Source organism: Bombina bombina, chromosome 4, assembly GCF_027579735.1.
Source record: "Bombina bombina isolate aBomBom1 chromosome 4, aBomBom1.pri, whole genome shotgun sequence".
In the NCBI taxonomy this organism is placed as follows: domain Eukaryota; kingdom Metazoa; phylum Chordata; class Amphibia; order Anura; family Bombinatoridae; genus Bombina; species Bombina bombina.
Window position 1 is genome coordinate 1120410826 of NC_069502.1, and position 19437 is coordinate 1120430262.

Genomic DNA, 19437 nt, shown 5'->3' on the forward strand with positions numbered 1-19437 from the left:
CTGCTAGTGCAAATCTTTTGGGTTTACTCAAGAGTGCCAATTCTTTAATTTGTGATGCTTTATTTGTTATTATGAAGATTAATTAATTTAGCGCTCACCTTATTGTCTGTTTTCATTATGAAGATTAATGTCAAAATCATTTACTTGGCAGTTCTTCCTAGGAGAGCCTTGTGGCTTAAATCCTGGTATGTTGATATAGGGGTCGATTTATTAAAGGCTATGGCTGCAGGTTCTCACAAGTAAAACCTGCACGCCGTATTTAACAAGCAGAGGTCATCAGACCGCTGCTTCCCTAATCTTTCGCCACCTCTTAATTGGCGAAATTCAATCTCTGAGTTATAGTCCGACCGGGGAGATTGACAGCTCCTGCCCGCGCATGATTGGCTGGATAGCCCCTCTCCGCCTCAGCTTGATAAATCGCCTTCATAGTGTTAAAATCCTGATTATTATCTCTGTCCCTTCAGAGAAAGAAGTTGTTTCTGGTTTAGATTCTAGAAAATCTACTGTTACTGGAGGTAAAGGGGCTTTTCTTCCTCAAGACAAAAAGTCTAGAGGGAAATCTAAAGCTTCTAATTCTTTTCTTCTTCTTAGTACTTTCTTAGTACTTTCGTAATGAGGCAGCTACTTGCTCTTCTTTACACACTTTTTCTAAGTTTTATCACATTGAAGTGTAGGCTTCTTCTGTGGCTGCCTTTGGCAGGAAGTTCTGCAGGCTGTAGTGCTTGAATAGTAATGTCCTGCCTTCACTGTTTGTACCCCTTATTCATGATGGTCTTGTGGACTCTCACAATATGATTAAAGAAGTAAAAATGTATGCTTACTGGATAAATTAATTTCTTTCATGATGGTGAGAGTCCGCAATCCCACCATTTATTTTTGTTCATGTGGTGGCAGTGCTTGTTTTGAACTTTGCCCCACTTTATCATTCCTGCTTTTCATTTTTTACTCATCTACTTGACTTTATGTATGACTGAGGATCATGGAAAGTGGGAGGGATTTAAAGCACTAATGTGTTGGGGTTTCTTTTGCCTCCTCCTAGTGGTCAAGCGGAGATATTCCTACACTTTGTCCTTTCCTACCTTTCTACTTCTACTTTCTTGTCTATATGTCAGACTAGAATACCAGAGATGCTACTAAAAAGGGGACTTGGTTTGTTTTTTAACTTGCTCTCTACTGATAATTACTTTTGACAAAACTCAGTGACTCTAGTTTAAATCACTACATTCCTGGCATTTAGCCAGGGTAGTGAGTAGCGTTTTCCACTATTAGTATAATTTTGTAGTGTAGTACCTTACTATTTATGTCCAAACAAACTAAGGCCTAGTTTCCATTGAGGTGGTATAGTTTGGAAACTGTTGGTAAAAACATCTATCGCCATTAAAGTCTATGTAGAATTTTTATATTACCACCAGTTTCCAAACTTTACCACCTCAATGGAAACTAGCCCTTAATTGGGGCATTCTATACAGTGGTATAACCGTATCTTAAAAATACACTCTTATGGGCGGTACAAATATTTATAAGACTCATATTATACCGCTTTAATCTTCAATTTGGTTCAATATATCCATTTCTCTTGTTAAGTGTATCCAGTCCACGGATCATCCATTACTTATGGGATATTCTCCTTCCCAACAGGAAGTTGCAAGAGGATCACCCACAGCAGAGCTGCTATATAGCTCCTCCCCTAATTGCCATATCCAGTCATTCTCTTGCAACCCTCAACAAAGATGGAGGTCGTAAGAGGAGAGTGGTGTTTTATACTTAGTTTATTTCTTCAATCAAAAGTTTGTTATTTTTAAATGGTACCGGAGTGTGCTGTTTATCTCAGGCAGTATTTAGAAGAAGAATCTGCCTGCATTTTCTATGATCTTAGCAGAAGTAACTAAGATCCATGGCTGTTCTCACATATTCTGAGGAGTGAGGTAACTTCAGAGAGGGAATGGCGTGCAGGTTTTCCTGCAATAAGGTATGTGCAGTTAATATTTTTCTAGGGATGGAATTTGCTAGAAAATGCTGCTTATACCGGATTAATGTAAGTAAAGCCTTAAATGCAGTGATAGCTACTGGTATCAGGCTTATTAATAGAGATGCATACTCTTATAAAAATGTAATATAAAACGTTTGCTGGCATGTTTAATCGTTTTTATATATGTTTGGTGACAAAACTTATTGGGGCCTAGTTTTTTCCACATGGCTGGTTTGATTTCTGCCTAGAGACAGTTTCCTGAATCTTTCCACTGTTGCAATATGAGTGCGAAGGGCCTATTTTAGTGCTTTTCTGTGCAGATAAAAATACTGACAGAGACATTCAGCTTCCCTCTGCATGATACAGGACATCTCTGAAGGGCTCAAAAGGCTTCAAAGTCGTGTTTGAGGAGGGTAACAATCACAGTAGACTGTGGCAGTTGTTGTGACTGTGTTTAATATACGTTTTTGTCATTTATTATTCTGTTTTTGTTATTAAGGGGTTAATCATCCATTTGCAAGTGGGTGCAATGCTCTGCTAACTTGTTACATACACTGTAAAAATTTTACAAATTTGATACTTTTGCTTCTTCGGAGGCTGTTTTTGGGAGAAAGGTTCTTCAGGCAGTGGTTCCTTCCGCTTAATCCCTGCCTTGTCCCTCCCATCATCCGTGTACTTTAGTTTTGGTATTGGTATCCCATAAGTAATGGATGATCCGTGGACTGGATACACTTAAGAGAAAACATAATTTATGCTTACCTGATAAATTTATTTCTCTTGTAGTGTATCCAGTCCACGGCCCGCCCTGTCATTTTAAGGCAGGTCTAAAATTTAATTAAACTACAGTCACCACTGCACCCTATGGTTTCTCCTTTCTCTGTTTGTTTCGGTCGAATGACTGGATATGGCAGTTAGGGGAGGAGCTATATAGCAGCTCTGCTGTGGGTGATCCTCTTGCAACTTCCTGTTGGGAAGGAGAATTTCCCATAAGTAATGGATGATCCGTGGACTGGATACACTACAAGAGAAATAAATTTATCAGGTAAGCATAAATTGTTATTTCTTAATTCTGCCATACTATTAAGTATTTATTCACAGGCAGTGCTCTGCAAGCAGGTTCATACTATTGCTACCTATCTAAGACTATGGACATACAGTGGATATAAAAAGTCTACACACCCCTGTTAAAATGTCAGGTTTCTGTGATGTAAAAAAATGAGACAAAGATAAATCATTTCAGAACTTTTTCGACCTTTAATGTGACCTATAAACTGTACAACTCAAATGAAAAACAAACTGAAATATTTTAGGTAAAGGGAAATAAAAATAAAAAACTAAAATAATATGGTTGCATAAGTGTGAACACCCTTAAACTAATACTTTATTGAAGCACCTTTCGATTTTATTACAGCACTCAGTCTTTTTGGGTATGAGTCTATCGGCATGGCACATCTTGACTTGGCAAGATTTGCCCACTCTTCTTTGCGAAAACACTCTAAATCTGTCTGAATGCGAGGGCATCTCCTGTGCACAGCCCACTTAAGATCACCTTACATTTTTATTTTATTTATTTAATTGTATCTATGAATAAATTAATCAACAACATTTTTACATCACACTCATACATTTGTTCATTTATTTGTTACAACTGCCTGTTTTGCATTCATCTGAACTCAAAGTTATTGTTTTCTTATTTACAAATCTTACAAAATGTATTTAAAATCTTCTTTCTTGATCAATTTCTCCTCCTACATAATATAATATTCAAAACCTACATGTTGCGTGTGGTTCATTGTAGACTGTAACAATATAATTCAGTTAGCTACATATAATATTTTTGGTCTAGTTATTTTTATAGCCACTTTATATTAATACTGAACGCAGTTGTTTTGTGTTTTACTTTATAAAGCTGCTCTTTGCTTCTCCTAAGCATACAAAGCAATACCACCATAAGAAAGGTTGCCATTGGGGCTAACACCCCAGCAAGATTACAACTTTTTGGTATACAGTATAACGCTATTATCCTATACACATCCCCACTCTAACACTTTAGCAACATTAATCCTATTATTAGTATCAGTAGTGCAGAGTTTTTATTGGGCAGCAAACAGTGTATCTGTTCTCTTTTTTGTTTTTTAATAACATTCTCCATAATTCTGCTATCTATAGCACAGTGTGCTCAGAGGCATTTCCTTCTATCTCACCCTGGTCTAGGGATCTGTTTGTATTTAATATAATACCAAAGAGGTGTAAGGGATTAGAGGGTCGATATATCAAAGGCTTTCGCCAGCCTTTGAGCCCTTACGGCTGCAGGTTCTCATAATCTGCTTGCCGTATTTAACAAGCAGCCACCTCTTAGGAGGCGAAATCCAATCTCCGCGGTCTAGTCCGACCGTGGAGATTGACAGCTCCTGCCCGCACGTGTTTGGCTGTGTGCCGGCAGGGGGTGGGATTGCACGCGAGTGCAAAATAGCGCTTATAATGCTTTGGTAAATTCCTCTCTGGAAGTAAACCATATATAATCACATAGATTAGCTAAACTTATGTAACATGACTAATGCACAAAGTTGTAAACTCGTGCATATACAAAAAATTGTTTCAGAAGAGTAATTCAGCATGACAAAAAGAGATGTTAAGGAGAGATCAGGTAGGGATCAGGGAGTGGGAGGAATCAGGTGGTAATCCCTATACTACATATAGACGTAAGCTTACAAGCTACCTGATTAACCCCTTCACTGCCAGGAATTTCAAAAGTGTGGTGCGCAGCTGCAATTGGCAGCCTTCTAATTACCAAAAAGCAATGGCATAGCCATTGTCTGCTATTTCTGAACAAAGGTGATCCTAGAGAAGTTTTAACAAGCATTTGTGTTATGACTGCATACACGGTATATAAATAATTTTGGTGAGACCCCCAAAGTTTGTGAAAACATTAACAATTTTTTTAATATGATCGCATGTGGCAGCGAAACAGTGGCATGAAATATACCATAATGGACCTATATCAATACCTTGAGTTGTCTACTAAATATATATATATATATATATATATATATATATATATATATATATATATATATATATAGTTTTGATAGGTAAATAAAAGGCTCTATGTCTGTTTAAATAGAGTGATGGCAAAACTGCTAAACATTCTCTGGTCTTTTGGGCAAGTTTTTGTGTGAAATGCCCAGTCCTTAAGGGGCTAAAGTATTAGCTAGTGCTACCACTACAAGCCAGCAGCAACATAAAGAGTTTGTTTTTTAACAGTTTGTTAAGAACTAAAGTGAAGCTTACATAATTATTGACTGACACAGGAATCAATTATCTGACAAGGCCATTGCTATATCGTATTGAATAGTGTTAAACTCTAAAATTGAAGCTGTTCCCGTCGGCCTTCAGAATAATGCTTTTAATTGTATCTATGAATAAATTAATCAACAACATTTTACATCACACTCATACATTTGTTCATTTATTTGTTACAACTGCTTGTTTTGCATTCATCTGAACTCAAAGTTGTTGTTTTCTTATTTACAAATCTTACAAAATGTATTTAAAATCTTTCTTGATCAATTTCTCCTCCTACATAATATAATATTCAAAACCTACATGTTGCGTGTGGCTCATTGTAGACTGTAACAATACAATGCAGTTAGCTACATATAATATTCTTGGTCTAGTTATTTCATTAAAGGAACACTAAACTCAAAATTAAAGTTTCATGGTTCAGATAGAACACACAATTTGAAGCAACTTTCTAATTTGCATCTATTATCTAAATATGCACAATCTTTTTATAAGCACACTTTCGGAGGCACCAGCGCCTACTGAGCATGTGCAAGATTCGCAGGATATACGTATATGCATTTTGTTATTTGGCTGTCAGATGATGCAATGGGATGGAAAATAAAACTAACTGAAATTTTTCAGAAAAAAAAATCTACTCATGTGAACGTCAAAAAGTGCTTTTGCATTGTCTATTTATTGTGCATTGATTGATTGATATTCTACTGTGTTTAGTGGCCTGTTAAAGGAACAGTAAAGGCATAATTAGACATTTAGACCGAGCATACAGTTTTAAACAACTTTCAATTTACTTCTATTATTTAATTTGCTTCCTTTTCTTGTTATCCTTTGCTGAAAGGTTTATCTATGAAAGCTCAGGAGCAGCAAAGAACCTAGGTTCTAGCTGCTGATTGGTGGCTGCATATATACACTGATTGTCATTGGCTCACCCATGTGCTCAGTTAGAAACCACTGGTGTATTGCTGCTCCTTCAATAAATAATACCAAAAGAATGAAGCAAATTTGATAATAGAATAAAACTGGAACACTGTTTAAAATTGTATGTTCTACCTATATCATGAAAGAAAAATGTTGGGTTTCATGTCCCTTTAAGCTAATATACTAAAGCTATGAATAACTCTCAACAATTCCATGAATCTTTAACCCACACATTATAAAAACCAACATTTGTATCCTTGATTTAATAGACATGTAATGCTGTGATATTCAGACAATAATGTAAGTGTCACATTAGTTAAATAATAGTGCTTTGAAAGCAGTTATTATTGTGCCTAGGAAGTTGTTATTGCAGCATCTTCTGTTACACTTTTCATATTTCAGCTGTACCAGCAAGTTGCATTCTATTTCTGGGTTACCTCTACATATATAGGGCCGGAACATGAAAGTTAAGGTTATCAGATTTATGATGCTTACGGCAGGAAATTTTATTCTATTGTGATATACTGTAGTAATCAATGTACTCATTACATACATTGCTATTCACGCATTTATATTTGCAGATTACAGATCTGTGTAAAGTTTAGAGTTAGATGATTAACCATTCAAATGGGGTCAGAAATTTGATTACAAAAATGTTCGAGGTCATCATCTCTTATAAATGTACAAATGTTGCTTTTAATTTAAAAAAAAAAAAAAAAAGTATTAGCCCACTATAAATTAATCTGCCAATCTTCATTGATTGCTCTTATTTCTATATAATCTCTACAACTAGAATCCTAGATGTTGATGGCAGATAAACAGAAGCCCCACTGATTATTCTTGTATTTCGTTCTCAAGTGTAATCTTGATTAAAGGGACAGTGTACTTTAACATTTTTATTGTTTACACATATAGATAACACCTTTACTACCCATTCCCCAGCTTTGCATAACCAACATTGTTTTATTGATATACTTTATAACCTTTAAACCTCTAAATCTCTGCCTGTTTCTAAGCCCCACTTCAAGACGCCTTTATGTCAGTGCATTTTATAAATTTTTCACAGCTAGACAGCGCAATTAATGTGTGTCATATAGATAAGATTGTGCTCGCTCCTGTGGAATTGTGCATGAATCCGCACTAATTAGCACTGAAATAAGGGGGCAGTCTGCAGAGGCTTAGCTACAAGGTAATCACAGAGGTAAAAAGTATATTAATATAACTGTGTTGGCTGTGCAAATCTTGGGAATGGGTAACAAAGAGATTATCTATCTTTTTAACTAACAAACATTTTGGAGTAGACTGTCCCTTTAAAGGGACATGAAACTCAGATTTTTTTTTTCATTAGTACGAAAGAGCATGCAATTTAAAACAAATTTCCATTTTACTTCTGTTATCTAATTTTCTTCATTCTTTTGATATCAATTGTTGATAATCACATTGGCTCAGTAGCTGCTGATTGGTGGCTGCACATAGATGCCTTGTGTTATTGGCTCACCCATGTACATTGCTATTTATTCAACAAAGGATATATAAATGAAGCAAATTAAATCATTTGCCTTTTTTTTTAATTTTGCATGGGCAGTTACCTGGACAACTAACCATGGTGGCTTTTAGCTTGATAAAGGGGACAGTTATTTGAAATAGCTGGTTTTGCCTGTGGAAACTGCCACCTATACTGATCTTGTCAATACTGCAGTATTTACCATAGAAAGGTAAGGTAATCAAGTGGAAGTGGGGGTAGAAGAAAGAGCCCTGCCGATTTGAAAAATTGTCCCTGCAGTTACTTTGAATACAAAAAACTTATCAGCTGTTTGCCTGAGTACATTATTCTTATCACGTAGTTATTTGCTATAAAGTAACTGTTCTGTGTTTTCAGAGCTTTTCTTATTTCCCCACAATATTCCTTTTTTAAAGGGACACTGAACCCAATTTTTTTCTTTCATGATTCAGATAGAGAATGCAATTTTAAGACACTTTCTAATTTACTCCTATTATCAATTTTTCTTCGTTCTTCTTTATCTGAAAAAGAAAGCATCTAAGTTGTTCACCAAAAATGGGCCGGCATCTAAACATACATTCTTGCATTTCAAATAAAGATACCAAGAGAATGAAGAAAATTTTGATAATAGGATTAAATTAGAAAGTTGCTTAAAATGTCATGCTCTATCTGAATCATAAAAGAAAAAAATTGGGTTCAGTGTCCCTTTAAGAATATTTTCAACCTGGCTAGGATATCTGAAACCCAAAACCTTTGAAAAGCTCTCAAAATCCCTTAAAGGGACAGTCTATTCAAAATTAACTTTCATGATTCAGATAGGGCATGCAATTTTAAACAACTTTCCAGTGCACTTTTATCATCATATTTGTTTTGTTCTCTTGGTATACTTGGTTGAAAGATAATCCTAGGTAGGATCATACGCTAATTTTAAGCCCTTGAAGGCTGCCTCTTATCGCAATACATTTGACAGCTTCCTTTCACAGCTAGAGGGTGGTAGTTCATGTGTGCCATATAGATAACAATGTACTCACACCAGTGGAGTTACTTATGAGAGGGCACTGAATGGCTAAAATGCATGTCTTTCAAAAGATCTGAAATAAGGGGGCTGTCAGAAGAGGCTTATATACTAGGTAATCATAGAGGGAAAAAAGTATATTAATATAACTATGTTGGTTATACAAAACTGGGGATTGGGTAATAAAGGGATTATCTATCTTTTTAAACAATACAAATTGTGGATTAGACTATCATTAAGCTGCCTTTGTAGCTCAGTTTTTTTTATGTATACAGCTCCAAAAAATCTCCCACCTAAATTCCAATTGTTTTCTATTATCTAATTTGTTTCATTCTGTTTGTATCTTTTGTTGACAAGTATACCTAGGTAGGCTCAGAAGTTGCTGATTAGTGGCTGCACATAAATGCCTCTTGACATTGGCTTTCAGCTTGCTCTCAGTAGTACATTACTGCTCCTTCAACAAAGGATGCCAAGACAACAAAGCAAATTACATAATAGAAGTAAATTGTATGCTCTATCTGAATAATTACAGCAAATCAGGGCCCTACTTACCTCGCGTAAGTTGCACTCCTGCTGACAACGCCTCTCCTGCTGCCTGTCCCCAACACTTTGTCTCCACGTCGCCTGCACTTCTTCTCAGCATCTCCATGCCAACACAACATCTCCATGCCAACAGTGCTCCACCTTACAGCATCATTTTGCTGCTGCGCCGACACACCCAGCCTTCGATAGTGAGTGAATATGGATTCAACATTCACTCACTATCTTTCACTTCTCGACCCTTTTCAATTTCTGGCAAGTGGATATTTTGAACCCTGATACATTTTATATATATATATATATATATATATATCAAATAGCCAAATCATATCCTTAAATCATAGTCCAAAAATCCAATAAATCCAGTCATATAAATCTCTAATAACTTCCTTCTCAGTGGAAGAAATCAAAATATCAGCAGTTGTGACCAGAAGTCCGATCACCCCTGTTTTACTCTCATGTGGCAGACAAAGGGTCGTATAACCCCCTCACCCCAGAAGCACCACCATCATTACTTCCCACACCCTGCTAGGAGGGTTCTGAGTGACACTGGAAAACCACTGCAAAACTAGGTCACGTCTACTACTGAATGCTGGTACTACTCTTGGTTTTATCCAAAAGGTAGAGAAGCGAGGAAAACTTTTTGTTATTATTTATTTATTTATTTAAAAACTCTATTAAAGGGACACTCAAGTCAAAATAAACTTTTATGATTCAGAAAAAGCATGCAGTTTTAAGACGCTTTCCAATTGACTTACATTATCAAATTCGGCACTGTTTTTCTATATGCACATTTTCTGGGGAACAAGATACTACTGAGCATGATGTGCACAAGCCCATAGGGTATACTATATTAGTCTGTGATTGGCTGATGGCTGTCACATGATACAGGGGGCCAAAAATGGGAGAAAAAATTAATTTGTCAGAAAAAAAAAAATCTACTGCTAATTTGAAATTTAGAGTAGGTGTTAAATCATTGTCTTTTTATTGTGCACCTGTTAATTATGCAATTCTACTGCATTGAGTGGTCCTTTAACTGCTCTTTCTTTTAGATGTTATCCTCGTGTAAAAGCCTTATAACAAGGCTCCTGTTGCATGCTTTTTATCTACGAATGTTATAAGATTGCTGTAAAGGTTTCACAGTCATATCTGTGTAGCTGTCACGGCTCATAAAACTTGATGTTCCTTTATATAAACTTGAAGAAGTGCTTCATAAGAAACAAAATGGAAATGTACACAATATACTGTAGCAAGATACCATAGTTTACACATTATATATAGCTTAATTGATTGAATTCTACATTATATATTGAAAACACCATGCTGTCCATTTAAAGGGACACTGAACCCAAATTTTTTCTTTCGTGATTCAGATAGAGCATGCAATTTTAAGCAACTTTCTAATTTACTCCTATTATCAATTTTTCGTTGTTCTCTTGCTATCTTTATTTGAAAAAGAAGGCATCTAAGCTTTTTTTTAGTTCAGACTCTGGACAGCACTATTTTATTGGTGAATGAATTTATCCACCAATCAGCAAGAACAACCCAGGTTGTTCACCAAAAATGGGCCGGCATCTAAACTTACATTCTTGCATTTCAAATAAAGATACCAAGAGAATTAAGAAAATTTGATAATAGGAGTAAATTAGAAAGTTGCTTAAAATTTCATGCTTATTCTGAATCAGGAAAGAAAAAATTTGGGTTCAGTGTCCCTTTAACTATTTTTTTTCCTGAAGGAAAAATCGATAATAAAAGTTATGTTTTGATTAACATTAATGGCTTTCCATTAGATGATATAGCTGCATTTTTCTCTCTAGCATTATTTCAAGCCTTTAGGGAACCAACCAATGGAAAAACTGAATTTGTTAAATCTTTGGAATATTGTGATCTGTAAATTAATATGATTATTTATGATCATTTCAGGCTCTGGCTGAGTGTCATCCAGCAGGAATAAATACTCATACATCTCTCAACGTGCCAGAATCCGTGTCTAAAGAAGCCAGATCTTTCGTTCAGCAGGTAATACTCACGTGGCCTACAATATTTATTTTGTAAAGTTTGTTTCATGTCATTCCATAAACTGAATAAATAAAATTATGGTTATTAGTGCTATCAATTTGATCTCTTAAAACACAAAAATGGAATGTAGGTGAGTTTATTCAGACCATGTATTTATTGTTGGACACAGTTTAAATAAGAGATTGATTTTACAAAATATTTATTTTAAATAGCAAAAGTTCTATTAAAAAAATAGTCAGATTCCTGGCTACAATTTTTTTTGTAATGGAAATGCAAAAATCTGTACCCCCATATATACTGCTTTTAAGCCTTATTAGAAAAAACACTGTCCGACCTTATCTAAGAGTTCTACAATTAACAACAGAAGGTTAAAGATTTTTGAGGCGAAAAGATCACAGAGGTTAAGTTTTGAAATTCAGTTATAGGAAAAGGGTACCCATTAATTTGCCTGCATGTTTGCGTGAGAACTTATCATGAATGTAACTTTTTTGCCATTTAATTTTCCTTATTTTTTAAAATAAATTGTCTCAAGGTTTATTCTGTCTCACATGTCAAAGAGACCAGAAAAGATATTAGCCTTTATACAGTGTGTGGAAAACATAGGAGTTATCACTCCGTTCCTGTTAAAGGAACAAGGAAAACAGTTTATTAAAATCTTTTCATATTTCCTACAAAAAGGAGGGCACGTATCTTCCAATATTGGATCTAAAGACCTTGAACACATTTCTAAGGGTACCATCTTTCAAGATGGAAACGATCAGATGAATTCTCCCTTTAGTACTTCAGGGACAGTTCATGTCTACAATAGATTTAAAGAATGCATACCTATTCATTGGGACTACAATCAGTACCTAAGGTTTGCGTTCTAGACAAACATTACCAATTATCGGCTCTGCCGTTCAGGTTAGCTATGGCACCCATAATCTTAACCAATGTGCTGGGAACTCTTCTATCTGTAATTTGGTATCAGGGAATAGCAGTAGCTCCTTACCTGGACGATATTTTGGTTCAAGCGCCATCTTTACCTTTTTATCAATCTCTCACACAGAGAGGTTACTTTGGTTCCTTCTCAAGTATGTTTGGATAATCCATGTTTATTTCATGTAAATGGCAAGAGTCCATGAGCTAGTGACGTATGGGATATACATTCCTACCAGGAGGGGGCAAAGTTTCCCAAACCTCAAAATGTCTATAAATACACCTCCCACCACACACATACTTCAGTTTTACAAACTTTGCCTCCTATGGAGGTGGTGAAGTAAGTTTGCGCTTGATTTTTATGATTTCTTCTATGATAAGCGCTTCTAAGCATTCTGAAGCCCAATTCCTCTCAGAGTACAGTGTTTGTCAGAGGGATGTGAAGAGAGTATTGCCTGTTGATTTTTATGGTTTCACTCATGGGAAATCTTTTCAAGGGTTCTCTGTTATCGGTCATAGGGATTCATCTCCTACCTCCCTTTTCAGATCAACGATATACTCTTATACCATTACCTCTGCTGATAGTTTTCAATACTGGTTTGGCTGTCTGCTATATGTGGATGGGTGTCTTCTGTAAATATGTATCATTATTTAAGACAATCTTAGCTATGTTTGGCGCTTTATGTATTAATATAAAGTTTTAAATATATGTATTTACTTATATTTGCCATGAGTCAGGTCTATGTGTATTTCCCTTAGCAGTCTAACAGTTTCAGTATGAGAATCATGTTTTAGGAAATTATTTTTTTAATATTTTCTTACCTGAGGTTTAGTCTTTTTTCCAATTTGACTTGTTTTTCCTTAAATTTCGCAGACAAATTTAGGCTTGCGAGGGCGCAAAATGCTATTATTTATTGCGTCATTTTTGGCGTGAAATTTTTTTGGCACAAATTTGCGTCTATAGTGTCGCAAGTTTCGTAATTTCCTGCGTCTTTATTGACGTTAGGTTGTTTGACGCGAAGTCGCACTTGTTATGACGCGAGTTGCATAATTTCCGGATGTTGATTAGTGCCAAAAAAATTTCACTTTGTGTCGTGCGTCATACTTGGCGACAAATATTTTTTTGGTTATATTACCCCACTTCCTTTATGCTCCCTGCTCTCTTTATATTCTAGAGGGCTATGCTGTTTGCTTTTCTGCTTATTTAGCATATACATTTTTTCCCATTCCTAAAACTGCTATATCAGGAAATTTGATTTTTTTTTTCTCTGGTTCAGAAGATCCTACTTCAGACATTGAAATTGATAAATCTTCTTATCTTTTTAAGATTGAATATATTCGGTCTTTGTTGAAAGTATTGGCTACTTTGGGTATTGAGGAGTCAGATCCTCTTGATAACAAAACCAGTAAACATTTAAATTCTGTTTTTAAACCTCCTGTGATTACTCCTGAGGTTTTTCTTGTTCTAGATGCGGTTTCTGATGTGATTGCTCAGGAATGGTCTAAGCCTGTTGCTTCTTTTAATCCTTCTTCTAGGTTTAAGAAGTTATATCCTTTACCAGTGGCTAATTTGGAGTTTTGGGAAAAAGTCCCTAAGGTTGATGGGGCTATTTCTACTCTTGCCAAACATACTACTATTCCTATGGAAGATAGTACTTCTTTTAAGGAACCTTTAGATAGGAAGATTGAATCTTATCTAAGGAAAGCTTATTTACATTCTGGCTATATTCTCAGGCCTGCCATTTCTATGGCTGATGTTGCGGCTGCATCAACGTTTTTGTTGGATAGCTTAGCACATCAGGAAACAGATCCTGATTTGTCTAACGTTGTTAGTTTGCTTCAACATGCTAATCATTTTATGTGGGACACAATATCCTTTATGAAGGATTTTTTTACTGGCAGTGGGCAGGCACTTTTGACTGTGACATAGGAGACTTAAGGAAGTTACTCTTTGTTGGGGCTCAAATTTTATTCTGTTATATAAAATGTAACGCAGTGTATTGATCCATTTTCTGTCTGAAGACAACTCTCCGTTTAATTTCCTTATAGTTTAGGCAGGAATTGAGTCTAGAGCACTGCCACCCCAAGTTTCATGCAGGTCTAGATTTATTTATGAAAGGCTCCTTTTATTTTCAGGCTGGATGCTGTTAGAGTGCGCTCACTTAAGCTGCGTTACTCCTATGGAGCAGTTAAGTCTAAGAAGTCTTTGCTCGTATCTCATATCTACAGACTCCGTGTGCCCTTCATGTTCGTATTTTTATTTCTGACCCGGCTTGTTGGCAGAATGAAGCGCAATGTATGCGCACTTCATTCTCTTGCCGCTTGTAAGTTCCCCGCCTACTTCTTGTTTTTTGCATGGGAAGGGAATTCTGGAAGCGGCACCATTTTGGGTTTTTCTGAGCCAGTGTAATCTCCGCCCTGGAGAACGGAGCGGTGTTAATTCTGCTCCGAGAGAGGAGCAGTGGCAGAGTGATTACATTGACATACTTTTAAAGCTAATTATAGCTAAGGCCGTTCAGCCATTGATGTTTTGGGCTGTCAGTTCAGTAGGACGCATAAATAACGAATTGGCTTAGCACCAAGTTTTTTATAAGCAGACTGCACTATTGTGCAATGGTCTAATACACTTCTCTGCTGCACTTATATTAGATATACAACCTTAAATTAGAGTTTTATAGTTGGTTTACACTTTTTCAGTTATACATTTCCATTGTAGTATATACTTTTTAAGATTTTTTAAGATTTTAAGTTCCAAATACCAGACAATATTGGCACAAAACCTTCAGGCTTCTGCTAGAAAGCTGAACATGAAGAGGAACTTCATCTTTCAGCATGACAACGACCCAAAGCATACATCCAAATCAACAAAGGAATGGCTTCACCAGAAGTAGATTAAAGTTTTGGGATGGCCCAGCCAGAGCCCAGACCTGAATCCAATTCAAAATCTGTGGGGTGATCTGAAGAGGGCTGTGCACAGGAGATACCCTCGCATTCAGACAGATTTAGAGTGTTTTTGCAAAGAAGAGTGGGCAAATTTTGCCAAGTCAAAATGTGCCATGCTGAAAAACTCATACCCAAAAAGACTGAGTGCTGTAATAAAATCAAAAGGTGCTTCAATAAAGTATTAGTTTAAGGGTTTTCACACTTATGCAACCATATTATTTTAGGCCTAGATTTAGAGTTGGGCGGTAGCCATCAAAACCAGCGTTAGAGGCTCCTAACGCTGGTTTTGGGCTACCGCCGGTATTTAGAGTCAGTCATTAAAGGGTCTAACGCTCACTTTCCAGCCGCGACTTTTCCATACCGCAGATCCCCTTACGTCATTTGCGTATCCTATCTTTTCAATGGGATCTTTCTAACGCCGGTATTTAGAGTCATGGCTGAAGTGAGCGTTAGAAATCTAACAACAAAACTCCAGCCGCAGAAAAAAGTCAGTAGTTAAGAGCTTTCTGGGCTAACGCCGGTTTATAAAGCTCTTAACTACTGTGCTCTAAAGTACACTAACACCCATAAATTACCTATGTACCCCTAAACCGAGGTCCCCCCACATCGCCGCCACTCGATTACATTTTTTTAACCCCTAATCTGCCGACCGCCACCTACGTTATACTTATGTACCCCTAATCTGCTGCCCCTAACACCGCCGACCCCTATATTATATTTCTTTCATGTAATTAGCAAGAGTCCATGAGCTAGTGACGTATGGGATATACATTCCTACCAGGAGGGGCAAAGTTTCCCAAACCTCAAAATGCCTATAAATACACCCCTCACCACACCCACAAATCAGTTTTACAAACTTTGCCTCCTGTGGAGGTGGTGAAGTAAGTTTGTGCTAGATTCTACTTTGATATGCGCTCCGCAGCAGGCTGGAGCCCGGTTTTCCTCTCAGCGTGCAGTGAATGTCAGAGGGATGTGAAGAGAGTATTGCCTATTTGAATTCAATGATCTCCTTCTACAGGGTCTATTTCATAGGTTCTCTGTTATCGGTCGTAGAGATTCATCTCTTACCTCCCTTTTCAGATCGACGATATACTCTTATATATACCATTACCTCTACTGATTCTCGTTTCGGTACTGGTTTGGCTTTCTACTACTTGTAGATGAGTGTCCTGGGGTAAGTAAGTCTTATTTTCTGTGACACTCTAAGCTATGGTTGGGCACTTTTATATAAAGTTCTAAATATATGTATTCAAACATTTATTTGCCTTGACTCAGGATGTTCAACGTTCCTTATTTCAGACAGTCAGTTTCATATTTGGGATAATGCATATGAATAAATCAATTTTTTTTCTTACCTTAAAATTTGACTTTTTTTTCCTGTGGGCTGTTAGGCTCGCGGGGGCTGAAAATACTTCATTTTATTGCGTCATTCTTGGCGCAGACTTTTTTGGCGCAAAAAGTTTTTTCTGTTTCCGGCGTCATCCGTGTCGCCGGAAGTTGCGTCATTTTTTACGTTTTTTTTGCGCCAAAAGTGTAGGCGTTCCGGATGTGGCGTCATTTTGGCGCCAAAAGCATTTAGGCGCCAAATAATGTGGGCGTCTTTTTTGGCGCTAAAAATATGGGCGTCACTTTTGTCTCCACATTATTTAAGTCTCATTATTTATTGCTTCTGGTTGCTAGAAGCTTGTTCACTGGCATTTTTTCCCATTCCTGAAACTGTCATTTAAGGAATTTGATCAATTTTGCTTTATATGTTGTTTTTTCTATTACATATTGCAAGATGTCCCAGATTGACACTGAGTCAGAAGATACTTCTGGAAAAACGCTGCCTGGTGCTGGATCTACCAAAGTTAAGTGTATCTGTTGTAAACTTGTGGTATCTGTTCCTCCAGCTGTTGTTTGTAATGAATGTCATGACAAACTGTTAATGCAGATATTTCCTTTAGTAATGTTACATTACCTGTTGTGGTTCCATCAACATCTAATACTCAGAGTGTTCCTGTTAACATAAAAGATTTTGTTTCTAAATCTATTAAGAAGGCTATGTCTGTTATTCCCCCTTCTAGTAAACGTAAAAGGTCTTTTAAAACTTCTCATTTTTCAGATGAAATTTTAAATGAACATCATCATTCTGATTCTGATAGTGGTTCCTCTGGTTCAGAGGATTCTGTCTCAGAGGTTGATGCTGATAAATCTTCATATTTATTCAAAATGGAATTTATTCGTTCTTTACTTAAAGAAGTCTTAATTGCATTAGAAATAGAGGATTCTGGTCCTCTTGATACTAAATCTAAACGTTTAAATAAGGTTTTTAAATCTCCTGTAGTTATTCCAGAAGTTTTTCCTGTCCCTGATGCTATTTCTGAAGTAATCTCCAGGGAATGGAATATTTTGGGTAATTCATTTACTCCTTCTAAACGTTTTAAGCAATTATATCCTGTGCCATCTGACAGATTAGAATTTTGGGACAAAATCCCTAAGGTTGATGGGGCTGTCTCTACGCTTGCTAAACGTACTACTATTCCTACGGCAGATAGTACTTCCTTTAAGGATCCTTTAGATAGGAAGATTGAATCCTTTCTAAGAAAAGCTTACTTATGTTCAGGTAATCTTCTTAGACCTGCTATATCTTTAGCGGATGTTGCTGCAGCTTCAACTTTTTGGTTAGAAGCTTTAGCGCAACAAGTAACAGATCATAACTCTCATAGCATTGTTAATCTTCTTCAACATGCTAATAACTTTATTTGTGATGCCATCTTTGATATCATTAGAGTTGATGTCAGGTATATGTCTCTAGCTATTTTAGCTAGAAGAACTTTATGGCTTAAAACTTGGAATGCTGATATGTCTTCTAAGTCAACTTTGCTTTCCCTTTCTTTCCAGGGTAATAAATTATTTGGTTCTCAGTTGGATTCTATTATCTCAACTGTTACTGGAGGGAAAGGAACTTTTTTACCACAGGATAAAAAATCTAAAGGTAAATTTAGGCCTAATAATCGTTTTCGTTCCTTTCGCCACAATAAGGAACAAAAGCCTGATCCTTCGCCCTCAGGAGCGGTATCAGTTTGGAAACCATCTCCAGTCTGGAATAAGTCCAAGCCTTTTAGAAAACCAAAACCAGCTCCCAAGTCCACATGAAGTTGCGGCCCTCATTCCAGCCCAGCTGGTAGGGGGCAGATTACGTTTTTTCAAAGAAATTTGGATCAATTCAATTCACAATCTTTGGATTCAAAACATTGTGTCAGAGGGGTACAGAATTGGCTTCAAGATAAGGCCTCCTGCAAAGAGATTTTTTCTTTCCCGTGTCCCAGTAAATCCAGCGAAGGCTCAAGCATTTCTGAAATGTGTTTCAGATCTAGAGTTGGCTGGAGTAATTATGCCAGTTCCAGTTCTGGAACAGGGGCTGGGGTTTTATTCAAATCTCTTCATTGTACCAAAGAAGGAGAATTCCTTCAGACCAGTTCTGGATCTAAAAATATTGAATCATTATGTAAGGATACCAACATTCAAAATGGTAACTATAAGGACTATTCTGCCTTTTGTTCAGCAAGGGCATTATATGTCCACAATAGATTTACAGGATGCATATCTGCATATTCCAATTCATCCAGATCACTATCAGTTTCTGAGATTCTCTTTCATAGACAAGCATTACCAGTTTGTGGCTCTGCCGTTTGGCCTAGCAACAGCTCCAAGGATTTTTACAAAGGTTCTCGGTGCCCTTCTGTCTGTAATCAGAGAACAGGGTATTGTGGTATTTCCTTATTTGGACGATATCTTGGTACTTGCTCAGTCTTCACATTTAGCAGAATCTCATACGAATCGACTTGTGTTGTTTCTTCAAGATCATGGTTGGAGGATCAATTTACCGAAAAGTTAATTGATTCCTCAAACAAGGGTTACCTTTTTAGGTTTCCAGATAGATTCAGTGTCCATGACTCTGTCTCTGACAGACAAGAGACGTCTAGAATTGATCTCAGCTTGTCGAAACCTTCAATCACAATCATTCCCTTCGGTAGCCTTATGCATGGAAATTCTAGGTCTTATGACTGCTGCATCGGATGCGATCCCCTTTGCTCGTTTTCACATGCGACCTCTTCAGCTCTGTATGCTGAACCAGTGGTGCAGGGATTACACAAAGATATCTCAATTAATATCTTTAAAAACGATTGTACGACACTCTCTGACGTGGTGGACAGATCACCATTGTTTAGTTCAGGGGGCTTCTTTTGTTCTTCCGACCTGGACTGTAATTTCAACAGATGCAAGTCTGACAGGTTGGGGAGCTGTGTGGGGGTCTCTGACAGCACA

At 36.8% G+C, this 19437-nt stretch overlaps 1 protein-coding gene across 4 annotated transcripts in view; it reads left to right on the forward strand.

Annotated features, from left to right (window-relative positions):
- RPS6KC1 (ribosomal protein S6 kinase C1) overlaps nt 1-19437 on the forward strand; it is a 687051-nt gene that overhangs the window by 651022 nt on the left and 16592 nt on the right. For all 4 annotated transcript variants that reach the window (XM_053712472.1, XM_053712474.1, XM_053712473.1 and 1 more), the window contains one exon: nt 11170-11265. In XM_053712472.1, the coding sequence (XP_053568447.1) occupies nt 11170-11265 (96 nt within the window). The remainder of the gene's footprint in view (nt 1-11169; nt 11266-19437) is intronic.